The 27,835-nt window shown below is 34.0% G+C and overlaps 1 protein-coding gene across 2 annotated transcripts in view; it reads right to left on the bottom strand.

Moving 5' to 3' along the window:
* LOC144432795 (ribosomal protein S6 kinase alpha-3-like) overlaps positions 1-27,835 on the bottom strand; it is a 76,815-nt gene that overhangs the window by 18,017 nt on the left and 30,963 nt on the right. Inside the window, exons 1-2 of one of the 2 annotated variants that reach the window (XM_078121075.1) lie at positions 26,644-26,900; positions 14,405-14,527 (exon numbers count right to left, since the gene is read on the bottom strand). In XM_078121075.1, the coding sequence (XP_077977201.1) occupies positions 14,405-14,527; positions 26,644-26,733 (213 nt within the window). In that variant the 5' untranslated portion in view covers positions 26,734-26,900. Of the gene's footprint in view, positions 1-14,404; positions 14,528-26,643; positions 26,901-27,835 lie in introns of those variants that run through there. The other variant, XM_078121074.1, reaches the window with a different exon arrangement.

Below are 27,835 nucleotides of genomic sequence, written 5' to 3'. Positions count from 1 at the left end.
TGTCTGACCTCTGACCTTCTATTACATTATAACAAAGTCTTTGTTGGTCTTTTTAGCTTTCAGGAATATTTTAAGTCAGTTCAGAAATTGTTAGTCTTCAGGGTGGGCTGTCTAATAATTTCATTAAAAGAAACAAAGTTCAACTTTGTAATGACCTTTTAATATCAAACTATATTCAGGGGTCTATGCAATGGAGAGGCTATCCAGACCTTGGGAGTTATCATCACTGCTGAAAATCTCTCAACTTGTAATCTTGCCCTTGGCTAAATCAATCTCTAACTCTTTGATCTTGACATTACAGTGAACTGTTTCCATTACAACACTGATATGTGTCACATGACCTTGATAAGAAAAGACTGCAAGCTGAATATATTTTGATCAGCTTTAAATCTGAAATCCAGGAATTAAAAGTTACAAACATCGATATAACCATTCACTACTTATCAACAGAATATGAATTTATGAAACATGACATTTGATATATGATATGACATATGAGATATCACCTATATATTATCATGAACTCTCCATGAACCCAACATTCAGTTACATCTAGGGTTTATGCAGCTGCTCTTGACACGTAACATTCCTTCATTGCTCTTGAAATCTCCATGGCAACAGAACTTGATAGTTGAACTCCATCTTGAGTTATTTAAAAATGTAAATTCCATTTTAGATTTTAAATATTCGTGTCAATAAAAGGTCTACCAACCATTCTAAAGTTTGTTATTCAAACTTTAATCTCAGATTTTGGAGTTTGTGTGTCAAAATTAAATCCTGAGATGGTGAAGTTTGTGTGTCAATATTTGACCAGAGATTTTGGGATCTGTCGAAATTTGATTGAAAATTTCAGGAATCTGTGTCAAAATTAAATCTGAGATTTCTGGAGATATCGAGAGATTTGGGATCTGAGATTTTGGACCTGTGTGTCAAAATTAAATCCGAGATTTTGATCTGAGGTTTTTGCGGTTTGTATGTCAAAACCTGTTCTGTGCAGTCTTTTTGATGAGAAATGAATATAAATTTCAGACTGCATGTTACATCAAAAAACTTTGCTGAACAGGAAGAAAGTAGAGTTTAATTAATAACTTGAATGGAATCTAAGTGGAAATCACTTGAAGCATTTGACAAGACAATTACAAATATTCCCATTAAGTTTGACGTCCAATAGTTTACAATGATTTTTATGAGATTTATCAATGTCTCTGCTTACAAGACTTGGATGTAGGCATATTTCAATTCATCATACTAGTCTGCCATTTTTTTTTTTGCAAAAAACATGAAGGGCCAACTACTATTCTTTATTTTTCAAAGTAAACCCTGAGAGACTAAAAGTTTTTTAGGGTCAACTTAAATGTAACTAAAACTACAGCTGGGTTATATCAACCACATATAATTCTTAGCATTTCACCTCATGCTAGAGGGTCAAAATAGAAAAAAGAAGGTCAACTTATTCTCACGTATGGCTATAGTAGTGCATGGTGTTTTACATGGAGCACGTACGGCTATAGTAATACACTTGTTTTGCTTGGAGCGGAAGTCTTGATGTCGACCACTGACGTGCCTAGGGAGTAAAATTCTATTTCAGGTAACATGAATTGTCTGTTTTGGTCAAAATATCAAGTACTGAATACAAACATCAAGACTTCTAGACCATACATGGGACATCACGATAAAGGTCTTCACTTTAAAAATGTTTCCCGCTCAAATATTTTTTCAACTAAAATCAAATTTCTGAAAATATTTTTGTTCTTGTTGATTTTATTTTAGGTTGAGATCATAGAATTTTTTCATACTGATTTATAAAGTTCTTTTCTTTTAAAATTACCAAGTTTGTAAGAATTTTCTGTCAAATAAAAAAATGTAGTCTTCATCACATTTTCAATATGGCTACGCAGGGGTTAAAGGTCAGGAGACTGGTATGGATAGATTTGATAAATACAGCATGATGGCAATGAAAGGAAGACTTCGACAGTAAAAATACTTACACCATAATTTATAATGTTATATGAGAAGTAAAACCGAACTAATTTCCTTTTTATATAGTGTACTTTGACAAATTGATAATGAAACTACACTCCTTCAAAAATTCAAGATTTCCGGTTTTCAGCTACAATAAATATAAATGACCCTTATCAGAAGTGTCATTTCAACTGTCTGATGCTGTGTATGATGTATATGTGTTTAGCACAGCAGCAGCCATTGCTTGGCAGCCTAAGAGTAGACCCCTTAACCCTTCACTTTTGTACAGATGTTGACAAACAAACGACTAAACTTTTGTGAATTTCTTTCACAGAAATCACTTTTGCACTATGATTTTTTAATAAATTCAAATAAACGGTTCATTTTTTTTCATTCGAATCCAAAATAAACTTTATATTTACCAAAAATTACAAAAAAAGAGGAATTTATTCGGGCAGGAACATGTTGAAGAGGCGAACTCGCTCACACAATAAACAGGATGTTTTTTCAAGCACCCATTCATCATATAAGTAAAAGTCAACTTAGTCAATCTGTGACCTTTCACCTTTGACCTTGAGCACACAAAGTAAATGTCATCTGGTAATGATGTCATGACTGAAGAAGAAATTTGTGAATGTTATAACATTGTTTGCTGACTGGATATTTGTCATGTAATGGTTGCTACACAACTGAAGTATGAAATGGTAGACTCTAGGGGCAGCTGAGATATGAACTGAGACATTACCAAAATTAATGAGTTGACATAGTGCTATACATGTATTATTATATACCTGATACTGTAGTGTAGAATTACTGAATACAAGTACCTCCCATGACGAGATTTCTGACTTTTTAGACACTAAGTTGATCTGTTTCTATAACGACTGATTACTAGATACCAGGTCCCATACTTCAGTGTTAACACAGTACTATATATATAGTAAGTAATAATAATAATGTTGGTTTTTATTGAGTGCTTTCTCACTCTGTGCTCAAAGTGCTTTACACACAATAATTATTACCCCTTGATCTACATATATAGCGGCACAACAGCCTCAACCTCCTGCCTGGCAAGTATACAAGCCATTGCAGCCTTTATAAGCACATAGGGTTAAAGCATTCACATTGTAGCCTCTATCCTACCAGGTCCCCAATTATACAGCTGGGTTGACTGAGGCACATTTGTGGTTCAAATCTTACCCAAGGACTTCTGCCATCAACAACGACAGTGACAGGGCTTGAACCTGCAACCTGCAGATTCAAAGCCGGCCACTCTAACCATTCACCATCATGATTCCACCATATTGTATTGGGTAAATTTTATACTGTAACCTGCTTGTGTTGTTCAGCCCTATCAGGCTTCAGTACTGGCTGGATAGCATGACATGAATGTCTGTATCTTACAGACCAGGTAAAATTACCAATTATAAATATCTTTCTCCAATGACTGCATGCACTTCCTGATGTTTTTGACACCAAGCTGACATGGTTGAAATGGCTAGCTGACTATGTCCTATGTTCTAGATGCCACACTTCAGTATTGACATAGTGCTATATCATACAGTATATGTATAGGGTGAAATTACCAATTATAAATATTATAAATATATTTCTCTCATGACTGAACTTTTTGATGTTTTTTGGCACCAAGTTGACATGGCCGACTATATCCTAGGTACATGTTGACACAGTGATATTATATCATTTACCCTACACTATACAGTCACTGAGTGTAAAATTACCAAATATATGGCTCGGCTGATTTCTTATTTTATTTTTTTATACTTTGACACCCAGTTGACATGGTTAATTAAAACCAGTGACTGACTGATTTCTAGGTGTAATCGATGACAGAAGGGTTGTGATACGGAAAGTGTAAGTTTACATTTCTTGGGAGGCAGACAATAATATGATTACCTCATTCAATATATATGTACTGTATGTTCATGTATGGCATGATAAGAAATATCATGAGAATTAAATATTTCCTGGGTATGAATTTGAAGCAAATGAAAGTTTCTACTCACACAGTCTAAATTTCTTTTCAAGTGAATCCAAAATGTTTGTTTATATCTCACACTGTGTACACATACTGTACACCTGATGATGCTCAGTGAAAATTTGAGATTTGTTTCCTAACCTTCTTTTGGCTTAACAAGTAGATATTTTCATCTGATACCATGAAGGAATAGTCCAAAAACATTCATTTTTTAAATCTAAATGTTTGTATTGTACTAAGATGTATTATTTTTTCATTTACGACCGACCCAGTTATGAACCAAATGAGGGTCAAATTGTCTGGGATGGGGTGGGGAATGGGGGAAGGGGGAATGGTGGGTGGAGTTTTTCTAATAGTCACACAACTAAAACATATCAAAGAGAACGGATCCGGTCAAGACAAATGATTAAAACTAGAATTATTCCTGAATGGATCTCAAACAATTTCAACGCCATTCAACGTAAATTATGTGTTTATTAATTTCACTAATATCCGATTCAGTTACTGTCTAACTCAATTTGTCTGTAAATTTTACTAGAACTTCATTCAATTTACCAACTTCCTCACCTCGCACCTAAAACTGAGAGATAATGATGACGTGGCTCCTAATCTGAAGAACTTGATAAGTACAGTGGATATAAAAGTGGAAAAAAAATTGAAATGCTTTTTTTCACAATGTAGTATACACCTTGAAAAAAGAATATTGTATGTGCTATACTTTACAAAATGTAGGTACTATTGAAATGGTCAGACGACAGCGTCTATAAATACGCCACAGACGTAGACACTTTTTGTCAGTTTGTATAATATTACAAAACTCATCACTTTAAGCAAAGTAAGCTTACACAGGATGAGAACTAGTGTACATTAGTTGCTAAGATACCAACGACGTACCTCAACATCCTTTTACATTTCGTTTCATATGTTATTACATCAACTGAACATCAATAACTCAGCTAGAGAGAGAGAGAGAGAGCGACTTATTAATAGAATCGACCGGAAATCTAGAAAGATGATACTAGAGGTGGCTCTGTAATTTCAATAGTAAAGTGTCTCTTCAATAGCTAAATAAGTGGATGTACCATTAAAAGAATGTGTAATAAAACATCTGCAGTCGACTCCCATCAGTTACACAATTACTTGCAGGTTTTTTTTAATTATGACACAGTTTTTTGTGACTTTTTCAATTTTTATTTACAGCACTGAGTTTATTGACAGGTGTGTTTAATAGAAGTCTGATTACATTTATAGTAAAACTAAAAATTACAGTTTATTGAAAGTATATGGACTATGAATCTCAAGTATTTGTCTTTGTGGATTCAAATTACATGTACATATATGGAATACAATTGTACATACATGGAATACAATTATACATATATGGAACACAATTTGCATAATTTAAATGATTATTAGCATATATATGTAAAAGACAGCAAAATGCTAGGCAGGAAGGGTGATAGGCAAATGCCAAAATCCTCAGTGACTGGACTGTAGGCGTAGTTCACTATAAATGTCAATGAAATTTCTGGGTATGCCCAAAAATTCTGTCATCAAATCACTCATTTAATTTGCCGATATGAAATGCTACAAAATTTGCTGTTTTCAGTGATAATGATATGAACAATAAATTTCACGATTTGGTAACTCTTGTAATCCAGTAATTCTTGTTCGGAGAAATTCTTTATATGAAACTGAAAAAAACGAAAATGATCAAATCTGGAGTGCGCTGGCAAAACAAACTGATGCTAAGTTTACAATATAAATCAAACTAGAAAACACTTTGTGGAAACCAAAACTGTCATATGATGGTTTAATAACTCTTTGTGGAAATTGTACAGTAGTCATACACTTCAAATCCTATGATTCATAGTGGAAGCAATCTCTTTACTATGGTTTCAGAACAGCTCAGTAAAGAAATCTAAAGAATCGCAATCGATTGCAAACAGGAACAGCTGACTTGTTTCACATCCAATCTAATTTTATGAACTGCAACAATATCAGACTCGAGTTGAGTATATACTTCATATTAAATCCATAAGAAAACAGACGTTACTACATCAGTATTATGTCGTCATTTCCCCGTGATCAGAGTTGCAAAATTACCCCCCCCCCCCCCCCCCCCCCCCCCGAAAAGCAAATTAAAGCTTTGTGTTATTTAGCATGTAAAGTACTTCAGTTATAATTCTGATGGCACCAATGTCTGTCTCTGGGGGATTACTTACAATGCGACTTCCAACCTAATCTAACGCTCGTCTCTCCCACGACAAAATCAGTTTGACACGACTACACATAACCAAAGAGACAATCTTGTAGGCTACTATGACAGCAAACGTTCAAACTAGAAATTTGGCTACCATGGCAAAGAAAATTCCTGATATGACACTTTGGGTAATAATATTTTTGTCAGCTACCTCAACTGAAACATTTTCAACGGTTTAGGTACAGTTTTATAGGTGGTTACCATAGCAACAGATTTCCCCGATGTGACAATTTGGGCAGCAAATTCCTATATAAGCCCCGCTGCTTATCTGCGATAGGTGAAGTATAAAATTGATGACAATGATAACAATTGAATGTAAAATGTCGACAGCAAGCTGGTAGACAAGAAAGTATTTTTATGTAATCCAGATGAGAGGTTAAGGTTAGGTTAAGGATCAGACTGATCTGTTGATCCCAAATATCTCTGACAGGAATTGCCAACAGCCTATCTACATGTGTACTTTCTGAATTCATGTTAGATTAAATCAGAAACATTATAAAGTCTGGAATTATGTTACATATATACAGATCATTTTTTTTTAAAGCTGCCCTTGGTATAGCCAGAAAGAAGCAGTCATTTCCACTTCATGGAACATGCCAAATACAAATGTAAGTGAAGCAGAATCAAAAGTACTTTATTCATCCCATGAGGGGAAATTAAGACGACAGTTCACACAGATAAAACAAAAATAAAAGCAATACAAAAGAGAACATTATGTTTATTATTACACAGGCATACTAAAACAACAGCATGGTATTTAAAAGAATGACAATGGTTGCTGTTAAGAACTGAGATAGCGGATGGGACGAAAGACGATTTAAAATGATTGGTTTTGACTACTGGAGCACGGTATCTACATTTGTACCACTCCTTGAAATATGACGGTCGTAGAATTCTGCATAGAGTGGAAAATATTTGGTTAGATATAAAGACTTAACTTATAATATTGCACACCTGAACAATGTTGAATCACCTGTGGATAAACACATTTGTGCAGCAGTACACATAATATGGTACAATAAAATAAAATAAAATAAAATAAAATAAAATAAAATAAAATAAAATAGAGGTTTTTGAGTCTGTACCTAAAAACGTGTCCTAAATGAATAATGACTTTAACCTGTTACTACTTAAAAATGGATAAAAACAACCTCTAATTAACATGTACAATGTCTCATTATTGGTATTTTAGACATTTTCAGCGATCAAAAAAACCTAAAAAATATTACTGTAGAGGTCGTCGTCGTCAGCTTTTACAACATAAGTGCAATATTATAAAGTTGATTTTTTTTCCCACCAGGTTCAGAGCACAATCTTTTTTGTTCAGTATTCAATTGTACAACTTCAAGTGTCTACGTTCTATCTCAGTGTCATTTTACTAAAAGTATAGCAAGTATTTTATGTCCACCTTAGTACCATTTCCTAGGTGATTCTTATAACTTTTTTACAACCTGAAGGTCAAATGTCTAGCCTTCTAATTTATTGACACAAACAACACCTCTGCAAACCGGGGATTTGGCCATGAAACATTGTGTTCTATATGTATGTAATTGCACCTAAAAACTCTGGTAACACAATGCAGTAATAGGAACTCTGCTCTCGCTGTAAATACCAAGATGAACATCCGCAATGAAATGAGATGAGAGCCCATCAATTGGATATAACGTCACTGTCATGTTACCATGGCAACCTCCATGCATTGTACATCTATGCTACACTTTCTTCTACTTTTATTAAAGTCAGATGCCCAAAGTAGTGGAATTTGCGAAACTTTCAATTCTGTATATGATATTGGAAGAACACAATAGATTTAGCACAATTCTTGTTCCTGATCATTTTTCACCACCACTAAAGCTGACAATTAAAATCACTTCAACCTGCACGAGATGAGAGGTATAGAAAGCCTTGCATTAGTGTTATCTTATCAGTGGATTTATAATGATCATATAGGATTATTCTTTTATTCCGGATCAACTTTTTTTGAAAGCTTCGTCAGAAAAACTGTATTTCACACCCACCACTAGTTAATCCTTATTTCATCAAAGTGAACCTCTAATTAAAGGTGGCAGATTCAGATTCATTCCCAGTTTTTGCCACTAGCATTATTTTATCATCGAGGCCATAAGGATTAGAGAGAATTATTCTTTTCGTTCGGGGCCAACTTTTTCTATAAGTCTGTCAGACAAGTGTTTGTTACACCTAAATTTTAATCCTAAATTGAATTGTAGGTGCTTCACAATAGTACAGTCAATGATACTTTGTGACAGCTGGTATGATTTTCATCACTTTCGACAGCAAATGAATATAGTCTCAAATGTGAAGGTTTGTATTATTGTAATATTTCCTTTAAGTGGTGAGCTATTTAATTTGAACTCGGTGTTTTTCTTCTCACCGGATACATAGTTTATATAACTAAATTAGATTATCCTGGACTTTCAGACTTTTCATGAATATAACAACATGTCGGTAGTCTGGATGCTAATGTAGTGTGTGTGTGTGTGTGTGTGTGTGTGTGTGTGTGTGTGTGTGTGTGTGTGTGTGTGTGTGTGTGTGTGTGCACGCGCACATACATGCGTACGTGCATGCATGTGAGTGTGTGTGAGTGTGTGTGTGTGGGGGGGGGGGATAAGGTTCTGCTAACATTTGCTTATTCATCGATATCAACACACAGGTAGTATATCGACATGCCCAATAAAAAGTGTAATATATGCGGATAGTGTTTTAAAAATGATCATGATGAAAGCTACCATGATACAGCTTTGAATTCCTGTCAGATTCTTTCACATAAAGTAAGTAGAACTGTTTTGAAACTCCCATGTCGGTGTTTCTCACCAGTCATAAAATGATGTCTCCCAAATTATTACAACCCAGCTCTGCTACTACATGTATGTTTTCATTCAAAACAAACGCAAACATCAAATGACACAAAGCTATATACACTGTACATGTACCATGGCCCTGACATAATCTCTACTTTTACTAAACCTACATAATTAACCATCAATAGAAATAACAAGAATTTGACCTTGTACTTGGTGACTTCTTTTTGTTGCAACTACATGTATGACCTTAATTGTCAAAAAAGTATATTATAAAGTTTTTAAAAAATTGATGTTTTACCTTGTACTAGGTGGTTTGTTTTATTGTGACTCTGACCTTACCGGTAATTGTGAAAAAGAAAATTACAACGTTTTAAAAATCAATATTTTACTAATTAAAAACAGACTGATTAGTATTATAGTAACGATGTTCATTTCCTGGCTTTTGCGTGTAATGTAATAAATTTTATATATTTAATTATCTTTTTTTAATTACAGAGAAATGATATTTGTCTGGCGGTGAATGTTACCGATCCTGTGTACAACTGAAAATGATTACAGGTAGAATTAACTTGAAATGGAAAGCATTCAAGAATTCAAGGATTTGTGTTTGATATACAAATTAATGTATTTTTGTTGAAGTAGGCAAGGTCACTGGAATACAGCTGTCAGTTCTGCATTGTCTGTCTACTGGCTGAATCTGTAATTTTCTTACACTAGACTTGCCTAATTTTTTTACTGCTATATTAATAATAATAAAATCAATAAGTCACAGAATCAGACAGTAGACAGGCTACATGTACATAATCCAGTTTTTGGAGTCCTGAATTCTTTTCAACTCTGATACTAGGAATGCACTTATGTAGTACTCATGACCTCTGACCTAATACTTTTGACCTTTGACCTAAGAAGAATATAGAAATCTGTTGTTCTGCTCTTACTATACTCAGGAACTTCTCTTTTCAGCAAAACACAGAGGTGGGCTGGCAATGTACACAGCCTACCAGTACATTTTTAAACATGAAAATGTTCTCAAGTGACAGAATTGTGAACCAGTTGGCAATTCTTACATATATAGTATCCATGCATAATCGGTATGTAGTCTTCCGATTAGCAACTTCCCTTGGTAATAAGAGAAATACATGAAGACATGTAAATACCTTGCATTCATCGTTTATTTTAGTATTCCAAATATTTGGACCAAACTTATACTTTATAGCATAATTTCAGACATGAAGGGCACTTCCTTTCTAGGCCAAAATTAAATCAAAATTTGACAAAAAATTATAGCAAAAAATTTTTTTTTAGATAAAACAAAAATACAGTTTGTAGGACTAAATGTCAAGGGCACGTCTTATCTAATGAGCCTATACCAACCAGACCACAAAGATGGTAATTTTTTATACCACCGATGGGACACACACCAGGAGTTACGTACATGAGGAACATACAACCATTTCAGATCCGTGTAATGAGATACATAATCATGCATGTATATGTTCCTACATTTTATATCCGTGCGATGAGATTACATGCTATATGATGGCTCATTTAATGAACACATAACCAATCATATCATTACTGGCTCAGTGGCTCACCATGCATGCACAGTGTAAACAACTTAGTCACTAAAGACCAGTACCAGCAAGTCTGTTCGAGATGAAACTAACTTCATATCACATTATACCACACACACGTCGGGTTGAACACATTTTAACAATATTACACCCAGGTTGCTCAATATCATGACAACTTTCCTTGGTTTTGTGGTGGTCAAAATCACAAAAACTTTTCCTGTTTTTCATAATTCATGCTTGAGGAGGTATATTTACATTATCACTCAGCCAGAAAACAGTTGTGACCTAATAGTTTTGTATTACAGCTCGGCTCATCTTTGACTCATAGTGACAAGGCTCCTTAGGTCACTCATTTATTTCTAACTGAATGAAGGATCATAATGGGGAATAAATCGCTTGAGTAGCATGTGGGTTGTGATTACATTATTGATTTGGACAGTATTACAACCTAAATTTTTCACTTTATGATCAACATTATAAACATTCCAGTAAATCCTGCTTGTTATCTATAGACTAGCCTGAAAAATCCAGGCATTGCTGGGGGGTGGGGGTGGAAGGTAGTGGGTTAAAGCGGACCAACAGCTGGACCTTTCAGAAATTATAGACCTGTCCTAACTATTCCTTCAAACTATACTTTAATATGCATTTTAGCTAATTCTGTTGCATCAATTTTTATGCTCAGCACGTAATGACAATAGCCAACGTGGTCTCTAGTCTGGATGCATATATATATGAAAGAGTCAATAAAGGATAGCACTAAACTATGACAATAGTAGCCACTGATTTATTCGTAAAATCAACAGAAAATGTTGATACGATCATTTTTCACTGAATTTGCACAATTTGCTTTCTTGTTTTTTTCTCTCCGAATTTGTAGTTTTTTGCGTACTTGCTTGTAAACAAATAATCCCCCAGGTAGGAAGAAGATTAAAATTGCTATCTTCATAAACAATCAGCAACAATATACATCTTGCTGGTCAAAATAACACCCGATCCAAGGTTGAATGATGCTAGTTCTAAACCTTGGGGAATGCACTGAGCCGTAAACATGACGTCTACACAAAGCATGTAAACAAGTCATCCAGGTTTCATCATTTAGTACCTTATCAGCCAATATTACAATAACAGCTACTAAAATCTTGTTTTCGAAGGATGGCGATTACAGAATACAGGATGGCGATTATAATTTTTGTATCAAATCTAGAAAAACAATGATTACAGTAATGTACAATCACATTACTAGACCGATACTATCAGGAGCAATTTTCAATATATGTATGGCCAAAGCAGACATGCACAAAGATAATGAAAATTGAAGACAGTGATGAAACATGTTTTTCGTTCGTCAATGCACTACAACTCAGGAGATGATAATATTCCAGCCACATTTCAAGACTTCACCGTTTATCTGACATTACTTTCATGGTCTCTTCAATCATCCCCAATAGTGTTGTCCAATCTTCTCCCTAATGTCATGGCCAATTAACTTTTTACAACCCCCATGTAACACAGCTATGAACCTAATTCTCAGGATGACCATTTATTTTTTACAATATTATCATGCACAGTACATGTAAACTTTGACTGAGATTTCTCTTTATACTACGGCTAGACCAACTTGGCCAATCAGAGGCCTTGATTTCGGTCGGTTATATGGAGCCATAACAAACTCTTTCTTTAGGGGTGTGACCTATATATCCGTTTGAGCCAATCACGCCGTAGTATAAGTAAGATAGAAAACTCATTCGGTAGGGATATGTCCCCAAACTCGGGAGCTACGCCCCCTCGTTTATTGGCACATAACCCTCCCGAACTAGTTGACTGTCTATTATTTAAGTTTACTTTAAGCTCTTTTATGCGATGTTGTGTCCACACACACAAATCATTACACAAAATTTTAATGAGATGAAAACAAGATACGTGCTTTCCATTGCAGGAAATACAATTATTTGACATTTCACATTTTTACAAAATTGGGTAAGTTATTGTCATGTATTTTTCTTGAGCATTAAGCAGTATTACGAACACATACAAAAATCATTAGATTTGTTCTTGATTAGAATAAAATACGATACGATTCCTGAAATAATATATGTTTCTTTGATTTGCAGGAAATAAAAGTCTTGTTACTATGACTCATACATTATATGATGCAATTTGATATAAATTTGTAAAGTCAGATGTCGTGGGTACACTCACTGAAGTATGACATGTTTAGCATTCAGAAAACAATTTCAAATGAATAAGTGTTAAATTTCAGGAGGATTAACTATTTCATTCAATAATAGCATTTATACAGAAGAACCAGAACCACCCTGATAATCTGACATGAGCACTTGAGAAATTCACCATACTCAACTGTTGCAGGAATTGTATTTAATATATGATAGACTGAAAGAATTCAACGCCCCTGACAGACATGCTGAAAATTGTTTTAACCAATTTCACACGCTCCACTGACTAGAATATAAAAAAGAATTACCCAGACCATGAGGTTATGACTAGCATCTCTAGCCTTGTTCACCTCTGACACAACAGATCACATAAATCAAATGCGTTAATAAAACTGCTGGTATCTGTAATAATTTCAAAATGAAGAATTGACTTGAGTTGGCGATGTGACAAGCAACACCTAAACTGTTTATAGTGCAGACTGACTGTCTGTAATAGTGTGGTTCTCTTCTCACAGTTACCAGAGTGTGGTCAGTGACAGCAGTAAACAGGCTATTGGAGCAAAACCCACTAATAAGAATTTGACTTGAGTACACAGCTTGTCTTTACACTTTTTATCCTGGCCATATCATATTTGTTTTCATCATTTTATTCTACTTCAAAAACTAGCACCACATGCTGAGATGCTGGTTATCACATTACAGGTTAGATTTCTGTACTCTACTGCCTGAATATCAAACTATATGGACAGGTCAGTTAATAGTCACTCAACCCTTTATGTGGGGCAGGTGACCTCATTTATCTGATGGCACATGGCACCATGTCCAGACTGTAGTCATATTGTGCTGCGTATATATACGTCATTCTATATCTATTTATCACTATTACTTTTATAATTTATGTTTTGATGATGCTGATTATCAGTTTTACAAAACTATTTAAGTTTTACAATGTATTACTGCATTTGTACATTTGACTGAATACATATGGTATTGTAGTTAACATACAATACATCATAGCAACATGTCTCTTACCAAACTAACGTATGTATACCACTGATCTACATCAAATGTAGTGACCGATAAGTATCCTTCATATCGATAATTCAAATCAATGAAATAGCAATACTTTGCTATTTCACTGTAACTTAGTCTAGAGACTATCGATTCATCTCTGACCTCATCTGGCTCAATGAGATATCATGAACCATGAGTAAACCATTAACTGTTATAATGATGTAAGCAACTTGTATATAAATGCTATAAGTAGCACCCTGATCTGACAAATATACCATATTTGGACATGCGTAACTGCCCCTTATAAGGTCTAACTCATCATTGGGTAGAATTCTGTGATTGATTAACAAAGACATGATGTTAATGACTGTGTGGATAGCTTCATTTTATTTGGAATTTCATCTCGGAACCTCATTGAGCTAGATATAAAAGAGAGGCCTTGAGATGTGATGCCACGGATAGCACTAGACTACTATACCTTGATGCACTTTTCGTATGTAGTGTCACTCACTGTATAGTATGAAGAGGCAAAATTGATACGAGTGTTATCAATTTTTTCATTCCACCTTTATGAGTAAAAGTATCAAACAACCTACCTTTCCAAAAGATCCTTGTCCAAGAACTTTAAGAAGTTCAAAGTGTGATGGGTCGGCTTTCTCAAGTCCCTCTCTTGTCACATCTTTGAGTTCAATCTCAGACATATTATGGTCCCCATCCTCCTACAGATAACAAAATAGAGAACAAACCATAAGGATTGATAGATAGATAGATAGATAGATAGATAGATAGATAGATAGATAGATAGATAGATAGATAGATAGATAGATAGATAGATAGATAGATAGATAGATAGATGGACAGATAGATAGATAGATAGATAGATAGATAGATAGATAGATAGACAGATAGACAGATAGATAGACAGACAGACAGACAGATAGATAGATAGATAGATAGATAGATAGATTGATTGATAGATAGATACATAGATAGATAGATAGATAGATAGATAGATAGACAGACAGACAGACAGACAGACAGACAGACAGACAGACAGACAGACAGACAGACAGACAGACAGATAGATAGATAGATAGATAGATAGATAGATAGATAGATAGATAGATAGATAGATAGATAGATAGATAGATAGATAGATAGATAGATAGATAGATAGACAGATAGATAGATGCATACACATAATATTACTTTTTGAATTCATTGGATCCTTAGGTTGAAAAACTAAAGTTTAATGAGTTTGGCTTCTCCCTTGCCGAGGTACAGAAAAATACATATCAAGACGACACACGGAATCTACTATTTGAGGTGTTAGCTTGTCAGCTTGTTAGAGTGCTGGCGAGTGTCAAGGATATATGGATCAAACCCTACATGTGTTACTTTCCTTGAATTCATTTCATATATTGCTACATTTATGAAAACTTGAATACTTCATGTGCATAGCACGCCTACTTGTAGTTCTATATTTTTGAAATACTATAATCAGTAATATCAACATAATTTAGTACACTAAACATTTTATCAATTTATCAATAAACAATGTAGACACGACTGATATGCATTTGCTTGTTGCGTTTTTAACATTAGTTTGTTGGACAGGATGGTTCCATCTGTTTTTTAATATTTCTTATATGAGATTGGAGATATCGGTTTCTATCTGTTCATAGTTTTGTGAAAACTTATTATAATTATACAAGACTGGTCCCTGTATGTTTATAATTTACAACATTACAGGATTGGAATCTATCTGTTCTAATTCCAGACAGAACTGTTTTCTGTTAATATGGAGTGCTGTTTAGATGTATACAGGACTGGTCACTTTCTGTTTGTAGTACCGTTAACATTACAGTTTGGGCTAGTCTCGTTCCTGACGACCATGTTCTGATTTACACTACATTATCTTCACACATTAAAGTAACATGTGAAGATAACGTACTTATAAATTGGAACACGGTCATCAGGAACTAGACAAAGTTTGGGCACGATTGAGTGGAACTTATCTAATCATACTTTTGTTATAAATAATAATTTTTTATAGACCTGCTCTATATATGTATTTGTTGTTTGAAAGGACCGAATTCTACTTATATACTGAGTTAATCTACGAATTTTGAGGACTATAAAAGAATGATAATATTCTAATAATAATAACTCATCCGTAAAGAGAGAGATCATGAGATTCGATGGAGGATATCACAAGACTAACAGAGTCGATACGCTTGCTAAGTCAGAGTTGATACAGTCCACTACATGTGATTTCCATTTGTCTCATCCTACCTACATTTGACTGACATATATGGGATGAGTAGAAACCAATCTGTACAAACATCCTGAACTTCAAAGACCTACTACCATTGTACAGTGTATAGCAAATGTAGGTCGTCTTTTGAGTATTTCCTGAAATCTTCCTGAACATGCCAGATGGATGGATTTTGAATGAATGGCAAACTCACATGCAGCTGTTATCAATCATCCTACTTAACACACATATACATATCCAAGGCCCAATATGAGTACATTGATAGGTAGTTCCTACTTTCATTATATACAACATGCACAAACTTGAATAAGTTTTGGTAGTTAAACCAAGGTACATGTAGCCTTCTGTGCTATCAGACTTGACATTCTGACTCGACAGTATACGAACACCATTTTTAAGCAACAAAGGTGCCACATTATCCAGCTATTTAATATATGAAAAACTAGGGCACCATTATGATTAAGTTCATGTCAAAGGCGACCGGAATCGTAATTAATATTAAGTTTTAATTAATACTACCCAAATGTGTATATCGTTTCTATGGAAACAGAGGCTTGATGTTTTTGGCTTGATGTTTTATTTGATGAAAATAATAGTATTGTGAACAGTTCAAGGCTAGATATAAAACAATTTATATTTCTCAAGCAAAATTCATACATTGTATCAAAGGAAATTTTTTATAGATTCAGGATCAATCAAATTATGGCAGTAAATACCAAACTGAAACACAGATTGACAATGCTGAGACATCGACGAAAAGTTGGGATTCGCTTACAAAATCTTTTTACTCAGAGTATAAATTTTCATTTGATAATATTAACGATGTTATAAGTCCAGGACCATTCATTCTCATATGTACATTTTAATCTGTCTACAGGAACCAAGACAGAAACAGCAGAACTGTGTGATAGGGCAAACTGTATGACATATTCCGTCATAACACCCCCACAGATGGTCTGAGCTTCCTGATTATCCACATAAATATGACACCAGCTATACAAATATACACTCAACAAAAGTGACAACTTCTAAGAACCACAAACTGTGCATATATACTACATGTAGTAAATAGATTGACTCCATGATTCAACTTCTCACCACACTGTGTTCCTCGTGGACTCCTCCTGGGAACAACATCCCAAAATCATTGTTGTGTTCCTGGTTGGCTCTCCCTGAGAACAACAACATCCTGGAATCATCACGCCATCCTGGTTCACTGCACTGCGGGTCCAAGACGGTTTGTGTATGTAACTTCTAAAATCATAGCAATGGCTAACTCCAGAAGACATAATTTTACAAAAATAAACTAACTATTCCGGTCCACAGTACACGTTTAACCATCATACCATGTGGCAAATTTATAACAACTCCACGCTACTGTGACTCAGCTTCCAAAACACACATCAACATTACTGAAAGCCCTACGACGTAAAAATGACAAAATCTCACAGTCTTTTAGTCAGTTCTCATATTAACTATCTACTCCCAAATGTGGTGATTAATTATTTTGGGATACTATGCCTTCCAAAATATTCACATTCATTTTATTCCGTTCTAAAAAATAGCCATATTGTATTATCGAAAGCCAGCGTGTGGTTAACGTGACCTGAGAACAAGATCCGCCGAAACCCACATAAGACCACATTCCACAAGTACTACGACTAAAGTGGAAATCTTTAAACAAAGTGTTTCCTGTTGAAGACTACAGTTCAAAACACTGTACTGTATGTATTCCCAAGGTCACCTAACTCTGAGGTGTTTCTGTTTCTGATCATTCAACTGACCGGCGTTACTACGTCAGTAAACATGTTAAAACCTAGGCTACAGCCTACAGGTTCACAATGTCTGGCCATTCCACTTTATTTAACTGTAATTAGTCCGAAGTAATCATTCTAAGTACAGACAGTACGATAACATAGCATCTTTTTTTTTTAGTTTTAAGCCTACAGTAATTTTAACACCCACACATACATCAGCACAGTATCATTCTTCTTCTATTCCATCCCTCCTTCTATATCCAAATGAATATCCATACTAAACATCTACGGGTTCATGACATCCCGGCCATTTACTTTATAATTACATGTAGCTCAGAACTTGAATTCTAAACATGGACAGTGCCTACCACCTTTTAAGCCCTTCAGTAATTTCAACACACACGTCACTACAGTCTCGTCCTTCCTGTATTCCATTTAACTATTCCGCTGTATCCAAATAAATAGATATCAATCCAATGTAACCTTCAGGTTCATGACATCCTGGCCATCTACTTTATAATTAGCCTAGAACTTGAATTCTAAACATGGACAGTGCTACCACCTTTTACGTGCTACCACCTTTTAAGCCCTACAGTAATTTTAACACACACATCACTACAGTCTCATCCTTCCTGTATTCCATCTAACTATTCCGTTATATCCAAATAAATGAATATCCACATCACTGAATCAGAGTTCCTTTCAACTTTATGCACCGTTTACACTTTTTTTTTTGATCATGTCTTGAATTTCTGATTACTTCTAATTTTAGATGTACTGACAACACATAAATCTAATGTTAGATTTTTTATAATCGTCATGTGTACGTGTACTTTATCATGCCACCACGAAATGAAGCCATAAAACACATGATGCATATGTTCAAAGACATTTTACGGATACATATGAATTTTATACAAAATTTTTACACTCAAAGAGTTCTGGTCATGTATATAAAATCTACTGGGGTTCCCCCAGGTATTTTACAACGTTCCCTAAATAAAAATTACGATAAAACGTTTGGTAATTTAATATGCAAATTCACTAAATTTTCCTCAATTATTACTGGAATTCTTCAACTTTTCGCAAAAAGCAAAAAAACAACAACACAAACACTGTATTTAGAAATTGTTAACAAACTTGACCATCACCCTTATCCAATTTGTGATGCTCCTTTCCAAGACTTATATGCTGTCTCCTAAGGATACGTTTTTCATCCCGGTATTCCCTCCAAAGTGTGATCATTTTCCACTTGACACAAGACAGACCACTACTATCAAATTACATAATGTCAAGGCCAACTCTCATCAATTCTAAATACCTGTAATTGATTCTAGTGGCTCAAAATAGAACAAGACTGACTTTTCTCATGTACACCTTTAGTTAGACTGGTAACAGTTGTCTTGACTGTTTTTGTGATTTATCTTTAATGCCATTTTTGCAGCTTAAATTAATAGAACTAAAATTAAAAAACTGGTGTGCGTTGGATGTTCGATGATCGGATTATATTTATATGTGTTTGAATTGTCAGTGAGTAGCACGCGTTCTGTATCATGTGTATAGAACAGACAATGTACACTGTACATGCTGATTACTTTATCGCATGTTATGTTAAATTATATATGTATACATAATTAGTAATAAATAAATAAATATTTCAGAAGTTTTTGTAGGAATACGACAAAATAAGATCCGTCTCTGAATATGCGCTAACCTTTAGTATATGTAGTGTGTGTTTGTAGGTTGGCGGAAGTTATGGTGTCTACTTGACAAATCGGACGATTCTCATTTTTATGACGTGCCTTGTGGTAAATTCTATTTCAGGCTAAATGAGAATTCTTGGTAGCTATAACAGCATTTTACCTCATTCAGCATGCTCAAAATAGAACAAGGAGATTTGACTTCTCTGGTGTGCACCTCTAGTAATGTATATATGTTTTGTAGTGTAGTGTAGTGTAGTGTAGTGTAGTGTAGTGTAGTGTAGTGTAGTGTAGTGTAGTGTGGGGTGACAGAAGTCATGATGTCTGACAAATCGAATGATTCTCCGTTAAACATGACTATGTACATGTAGGTAGTAGAATTCTATTCTAGGCAATGAGAATTCTTGATAGCTGTAACAGCATTTTACCTCATTACGCACACTAAAAATAGAACTACATGTACAAGACTGACTTATTCTCATGCATACCTATAATATATATAGTTACATATATGTACATATGTACTATAGCGCGTGGGATGTACATCTTGGTGCCAACCACGAAATCCAATGATTATTAGTTATTCAAAATAGAAGGGTAGAATTATTCTCAAGTGCACTTACAGTCACGCATGTGTACATTTGTTATGCTTGGAACGGAAGTCATTGTGTTGATCAAGAAATCGAATAATCGTTATTTTATGACATCACAAAAGATTAAACGATATTTTAGGTAGTGAGAAGCAAAGACAGCTTGTAGTATGGATATATCATGCAGTGACCCTCAATAAATAGATATTTTGGAATCATGTTTGATATGATTGACATATAGATATTGATTGACAGACCCAACCTGACCTCATCCGACTTTCAAAATAAAAGTTATTGATTATTATAATTTAGCAGTGGGGGTGGAGTGATGAAACTATGCTTAATTTTAATAGACCATTACCTCGAAAAAAAATTCAAAAAAAAAACTTTTTCATGAAATAATATCAGATAACGCATTTTTACAGTTGGAAATAGGTTACTTTTGTACATTTTATATTATCAGCTGATCTGCATGCATTCCAATACCCAGGTTCCCAAACTTTGCCATCAACACAAACAAGACATAAATTACAATTTTTGCAATATCAATGGCATCACAGTTCACTGATAATGGAAATGCATCTTCTACATCATGTACATGGAAATTGATGGACAGGTGTTTTTCTTCTAGCTTTCCCCTTCTACATAGTACTCAATTACAATCTATGTCATGGTTATATCTTGCTGTGTAAAAAATGGACCAGCATGGGTTCTAGGATTTGATATCAAGGTCTACTTCATATTACAATTACAAAATACTTTGCCAGAAATTCTTAAGAGGACACTGCACTTTTTTAACCTTTGAATGTATCGCTAACGAGTTACATAGATACTGTAGATAGAAAACAGACTCACACATTAGTAGTTTAGATTGTTCTGTGTTTATCTCTCTCTACTTTTCATAGTCTTTGACAGTTTCTATGCCTCTGTACTGTGATGTCCTTTAAGTATGACATGCATTAAACTTCAGGGAGGATCAATGTCGCACAAGCTCAACAAATGAACATCATTCGTCAAGTCGACATCCCTCCCTTCTCCCTCTAAATGAATGTTCATAAGTGCGACATCTCACATTTTATATAATGTAAACTATGATGAAAGCCGTAATGCTCACACCACTACAATCTGTGTCATGTAAAAACATGATGGTAAACAAATACTACAAGAAACCCAGCACTGTATCTCACATTAGAAGTAAGTTTTTATCACCTTATCAACATCTCAGTAATAAATTTAAAAGCTGTTATCATTGAAGGAGTGAAAATTTTCCATCAAAATTTGGTAGAATTGCAAAAAATGAAGTTCAGCAATTGCACTGATGCCCTCCCCCAAACGAACGAAGTTTGTTTATTGAGCTTGTGTGACATTGTGTGATAGTCCCATAGTGTTTATGTATTTATTTTATATCAGCATTCAAAAACTTCAGAGGTAACAATGTATTCCATTACTCATATTTTATTTTTATTTGAAATGAGCCTGCATATCTGAAGAGCTACCTACCAATAATCATAATATCGAAGATGAAAATCCATGTGCGCTCACATGGTTGTACATGTATATCTCTGTGCAATGAAACTGCCTGCCAATGTCTAGTGAAAGTAAACAAGTAGACACATGGGGGAGAGTGATAATTGCAGGGATAATTTCGATGTATCTTGCTGTCACGTAATCTATTATTTTCATATTTAGCCAAGGGGTCCTTGTCACCCGATGAGACTTGTCATTATCGCATACTTATCATCCTAAACTTTCAAATATGATAAATATTGTGTACCAAGGAGAAATGAAAAAGTAACAAAATGAAAAAATAATAGTGTGATACAAATGTACATATACTTTGCATATTAAACTATCTTCACTTTATAAAATTATAAAAAATGTTATATTTTTAACTTAAATGTTGTACTATGTGCTGGTCTGTATCTATGATAGAGATGACATAGGCAGACACTGTCATGACGTAAACAATCGGAAATTAGGGCGCCTATTTTTGGTTCAAATACATCTACTTGGTTTCGAAACGTAACGCCTATTAACTAATTTCAAAAGAATGACGTAAAACTTAGGTAATTCACTTCTACCTGCATGTATATTACCTGTATTTCATTAATAATTTATAGAAATTTTCAAAAGCCTTACTTCCCCTACTTTAGCTTTTTTTATAACTTGCTCAATAGAAGTGTAAATTTCAAAAGGGTGACATCCACCCTCCAAGTTAAATGCATGACGTTCGTGATATTGTTTATAAACGTACGTAAAACTGCAAATGTAAATTCTATGGATAAGTATCTATGATAAACTTAAGAGTATAAATATAGTTAAAATTTCAAATATTAATTTACGGAGAAATACCTTAGTTTGTAATATACATATACAGCCATTTGCGCCATGCTATCAGCCAGCACTCGCGCCATGCTATCAGCCAGCACTCAACTGGTTAAGAATCTTGACAGGAGTAAATAACACGATGTATCTTACAATCTAAGAAATACCTACGTCAAAAAACTTAAATTGCCAATGTAAATTTTACCGAGAAGTATCTACAATTGTTTATATTATTAATTAACCAAAAATGTAAATTTTAAAAATTATTGAGAAAAATCTACCGTAACTTTGAATTATCAACCTAGATAAAGTATAGCAATTTGAGTGATCTAAGTTATATTTTGACCACAATAAAAATATGTTAAAACACTAAAAAAAAACCAGCAATATCGATGTACAGTAAACTCTACAGTACAATGTATAATTCTCCCTTAAGTGCAAATACTCAATAAAAAGAAAATTATGACATGAGTGACAGATCACATAAATATTACAAACATTTAATTTTCACATCTGGGAAAGATCACTGCCGAGTATTCTGAACTCGATAGTTCCTTTGCACTCCTAGAATAATCAGATAATTATCCTCGTTATTATTATTTCACATGTGATTATTTTGTCTTAATCTCCATCCTGTAGTAATTAGCCTTGTAAATTCTCAGCAGTAGGCATTTCTGTAGAAGTCATGGTCAGGGGCATGCGATATCGATATGATACTACTACACACCCTTACGATACACACACACATATGATATCTATAGGCATTCTTTACTCTTGGAATGTTGTACAATATTTCAGTAATGCATGTTTGATTACAAATAGGCTATAAAGAACTCATTGTACATAATTGTATGTATGGTTGGCTTTTCTCATCTCAATTCCGTCGTCTCTCAACTGCTAAATCCTACACATTCTAAGTCATACTAACAAAATAACAATTTACAAACTTTAAATAACAAAGGTCAAAAATCTTTATAATAATAAAATTGTTGAAATATTTCTATACATGGTAAAACATACACATACAAATAAAGGAAAGGTGGTACAGTTAGGGCGGCAGTGACCATAGCTTACTCTAGCTCTGGATATATATACGCTATGGAGTTTCAACACATCTCCCCTCCGCAATTAAGACATGTCGAAACCTCATAGCATATACATGTACATCCAGAGCAAACTCATGCAATTTTGGAATAAATCTTAGATTTCATTGAATCATAATTCTGTCCATACACTTATTTTTTGAATGTTAAATATTTAGATTTTCTGAAATGGGCTGTCTAAGCTAAAACTAAGGATTCAGGGTTATTTAGACTTTTAGTTCCTTTTGAAAAGATACGCCACTCCAGGAAATAGAGACATTTTCAAAACTTCACCATCCGAGGAGCGTCAAATTGAGTTATTAAGGTAATCCATATATGGTACCAGCATATTAACTTACATAAAGTTAGATAAAGTACACAGCAGTAAAAAACTATATTTAGTTATTAGAACCATAATTCTGTGCCATTAATATAAATTATGACTTTGAATTTGACATTAATACCAGCAGTGACATTGAATTTTAAGTCCAGCTATCACCACATATCCAGGTGAAGTGAACACAGCCTAGTGTCACGGTCATTATGTTAGTTTTTACTAATCCTCATTTCCAACCACAACATTGAACTTGGTACAATGTGTATTTTCATGACGTTTGAGTTCACTGTAGGTAAAAGTGTCTCAGAGCAGTTTATTAGAATCCGCCTAGTTATTGGTAGTGTGGAACCCGATGGCAAAATACAAATATGTGTGAATTGGATGACTGTTGGTATTTAATTTTTAAAATCTTCAAATACATCATTTCATTTCGAGAGACATCATGGAATCTAAAGAAATGAAATCCTGAAAAACCATATCTGTAGCTTGAGATGTGAGGCAGTTACAATATTGTTTATGAATAGGAAGGACGTGGGTCATATTACACCATAAACCCACCCTCAGAGACTATCTGGTTCATATTTTTCCTGCAATATTATATCGATATCTCTGTGCTCAGAATCTCTGCATTCCTGTCACTGGCTTATTCAATTGTAGGCACATCAACACATGTTGTAACGATAAAACGGCTGAGAGGGTCGCAGTAATTTTGATTAACAATTCTGTTTAATGGTTGAAAGGCAGTAACAGTAAAACTAAATTATACCTCCAAAATTAGTTTAGGAAGTGATCGATGTATATCAGTTGTCATGGAAGCCACCATCCATTGCCATGGTTACACTTCCTATCTGATATGATAACCGTAATTAAGTTCAACAGCAATGATGCATCGTCATGACAACCACATCATCAAAACATAACATCATGCATCCATCCCTCCTCTGACGTCAGTGAGACATGTTCTTTCATCAATTGCATCGATTGACAATTCTAAATATCCAGATCGCACAGATAAATGTAATTGACTCTGTAACAACATCATTAAATGAAATATATCTATGAAATATATATGTATATCAGTGAAACTGATTAATGAGAGCCACCAAATTATATTGTTATAAAAGGGGTGAAATGACGTAACAAATTACAGAATTATGATTTGACATCATATGATAGATTAGAGTTGACAACATCTAAGTATGGTAAAGTAAAAAAGTCTTATGTGATCCAAAACACGATCACACATGTAGAAATTTGCTTCAGCTGTTAAAAATGATATAAGCAATATCACTTTCCTTGAGATTAGTTTGGACTAAAACTCGCATACATTATTTCATATCTGTCATACAAATTACATTATTTCATATCTGTCATACATACACTTTTTTCATATCTGTCATACATTATTTCATATCTGTCATACAAATTACATTATTTCATATGTCATACATACACTTTTTTCATATCTGTCATACATTATTTCATATCTGTCATACAAATTACATTATTTCATATCTGTCATACATACACTTTATTCATATGTCATACATTATTTCATATCTGTCATACAAATTACATTATTTCATATCTGTCATACATACACTTTTTTCATATCTGTCATACATTATTTCATATCTGTCATACAAATTACATTATTTCATATCTGTCATACATACACTTTTTTCATATGTCATACATTATTTCATATCTGTCATACAAATTACATTATTTCATATCTGTCATACATACACTTTTTTCATATCTGTCATACAAATTACATTATTTCATATCTGTCATACATACACTTTTTTCATATCTGTCATACATTATTTCATGTCATACATACATTATTTCATGCACACATACATTATTTCATATCTGCCAAAAAATTCAATAAAACGGTAATTTCAATATCAATATTTCAAACTCAAATTATTTGTTTATTATTTAATAAATATTAATTTATATAAATATTGTAGGGCTTGAGTTTGAACATCACACAAGTCTGGAGACCAACAGACAACATAAAATTAAAATTTTTCATATAATTAAATATTTTCATATTTTTTGGATTATCAATTAAAAAAGTGCAGCATTTTCAATCCAACAAGACTAGAACTGTAATGCTTTGAAAAATAGCAGTAAGGATTTATTAATATGGAAAACATGATTCTGCAGACAAACAACAAAAAATTTGTCGAAAAAATACTAGAAAATTATTCCAAACTAGCAATTCATTAAAAAAATTACTACCAAGATAAAAAATACAAAGAAGTTACATGAAGTAAATATTCAAAATGTTGCTTTTTTTAAATGATAAACTATAAATTATTTATCCCTGCCTATTTATATATTTTTTATAGCTAATTAAAATTTATCTTCTCTTTAGAATGTAGCAGGTTGAAATCCATGCGTTTGTTTATCTCTAGGTGTGGTCTATAACTTAAAAAAAACAAAAACAACATGTACAATTGATCTGATTCGTAATCAACAGTAAACAATATATTTTTATATTAATTCAATTATATATTTTTAAAGCTAATTAAAGTGTTCTCATTATTTTATAAAATTAGAAAATGGACGGTTGAAATCCATGCTTTAGTAAAACAGTAGGTGTACTCCACGGCTAACAAACACAACACTACAGTAATCTGATTCGTAATCAACAGTAAACAATATGGAAACAACGGCGGGTTCCCAACCTGACGTTGGCACTGAACTTCACAACAATACCAAAACATAAACACTGATAGAAGTAATACTTACAAATCCTAGACGGACTAATAAATCCATTATACGTTGTCCCTTCATTTTCACTGAGGGGCATGAATCTGTACTCTCACTTGTGTATACCATTTAGAGTTCCACGGACACAGAATACACAGAATTGCGACGACAAGTTTGTACCCTACTAATGCTGGCTGGCTGCTTTACTACTTTGTAACATCAAACTATAGAGCTCTCCCCCTTTTGCAGTATATGCACTGAGTGGCAAGTAATAGCCTATTAGCCTAGGTGGGGATCTTTCAATGGTTTGCTATGAATGGAACTTGCATTGTCCAATCCCGTCATTGTTCACGTGGGTTGCCATTGCCTTATATGGCACAAACAGCTCATCAGGTCAGCTGAGAGGCACCATAGGCTAATTATGTACTTAATGTCAACCAACGTATGCAGTCACAGCCCACGCATTCATTATATGTCTCATTCACTCAAGTTTCAGCTATGTATGCGCCATGGGGTATGCACACGTACAGACAATAACAACTAGATAGCTATCGAGTCTATCAGCCCTTTACAGTCTATGGAAGCTGCCAGCCATATTATAAACTGGAATGTGTCATGCTGCAAATTTCTCAGATTAAAATTCAAAGACAGACAGGAAGGGATTTTTTGGTGGAACTAAACTTATGAGGAAATGGCGATGTATCGGAATGTTTCCCTACCTACAGAGTGTGACGATTATCCTGCTTAGTCAGAATTCCATTGCATAACTCTCAAATAGACCATACGCCAGAGACACATGTAGTAGTACAGTAGCCTTATCTGATGTCATTTACATTGTTTCATTACATTAGTGATTTCAGATAGCACAAATATGCTCCACTCTCCACATGAAATCTCCAAGCGTACACATATCCTTGAAACATCAATACGTTGGGTTTCATATATGAAAACAGGACTATTCCCATGTCAGTCAGTATCTTCTGTATTAGCTCCTCCCCTCATGTTAATTTGCCTTTCATATATTACAATTCAATTACTCCATCATTTCTAGTGAAACCACCCCCTTTGACCTTAAAATAAAATCAGAGCAAAACAAACGGAATATCCTAGTAAACATACAGTTAGTTAAATTACCCAATAATCCAGACTAGATTTTACTTTTAAAACATACGAGACTTTGTCTATCTCTATAAAAACTGAATAGTACCTTATCTATAAAAACATTCTATAT

The sequence above is a fragment of the Glandiceps talaboti genome, chromosome 3 (assembly GCF_964340395.1).
Source record: "Glandiceps talaboti chromosome 3, keGlaTala1.1, whole genome shotgun sequence".
NCBI classification, from domain to species: domain Eukaryota; kingdom Metazoa; phylum Hemichordata; class Enteropneusta; family Spengelidae; genus Glandiceps; species Glandiceps talaboti.
The sequence above is the reverse complement of the archived record's forward strand: the minus strand, read 5'-3'. Positions and strand labels throughout refer to the sequence as shown.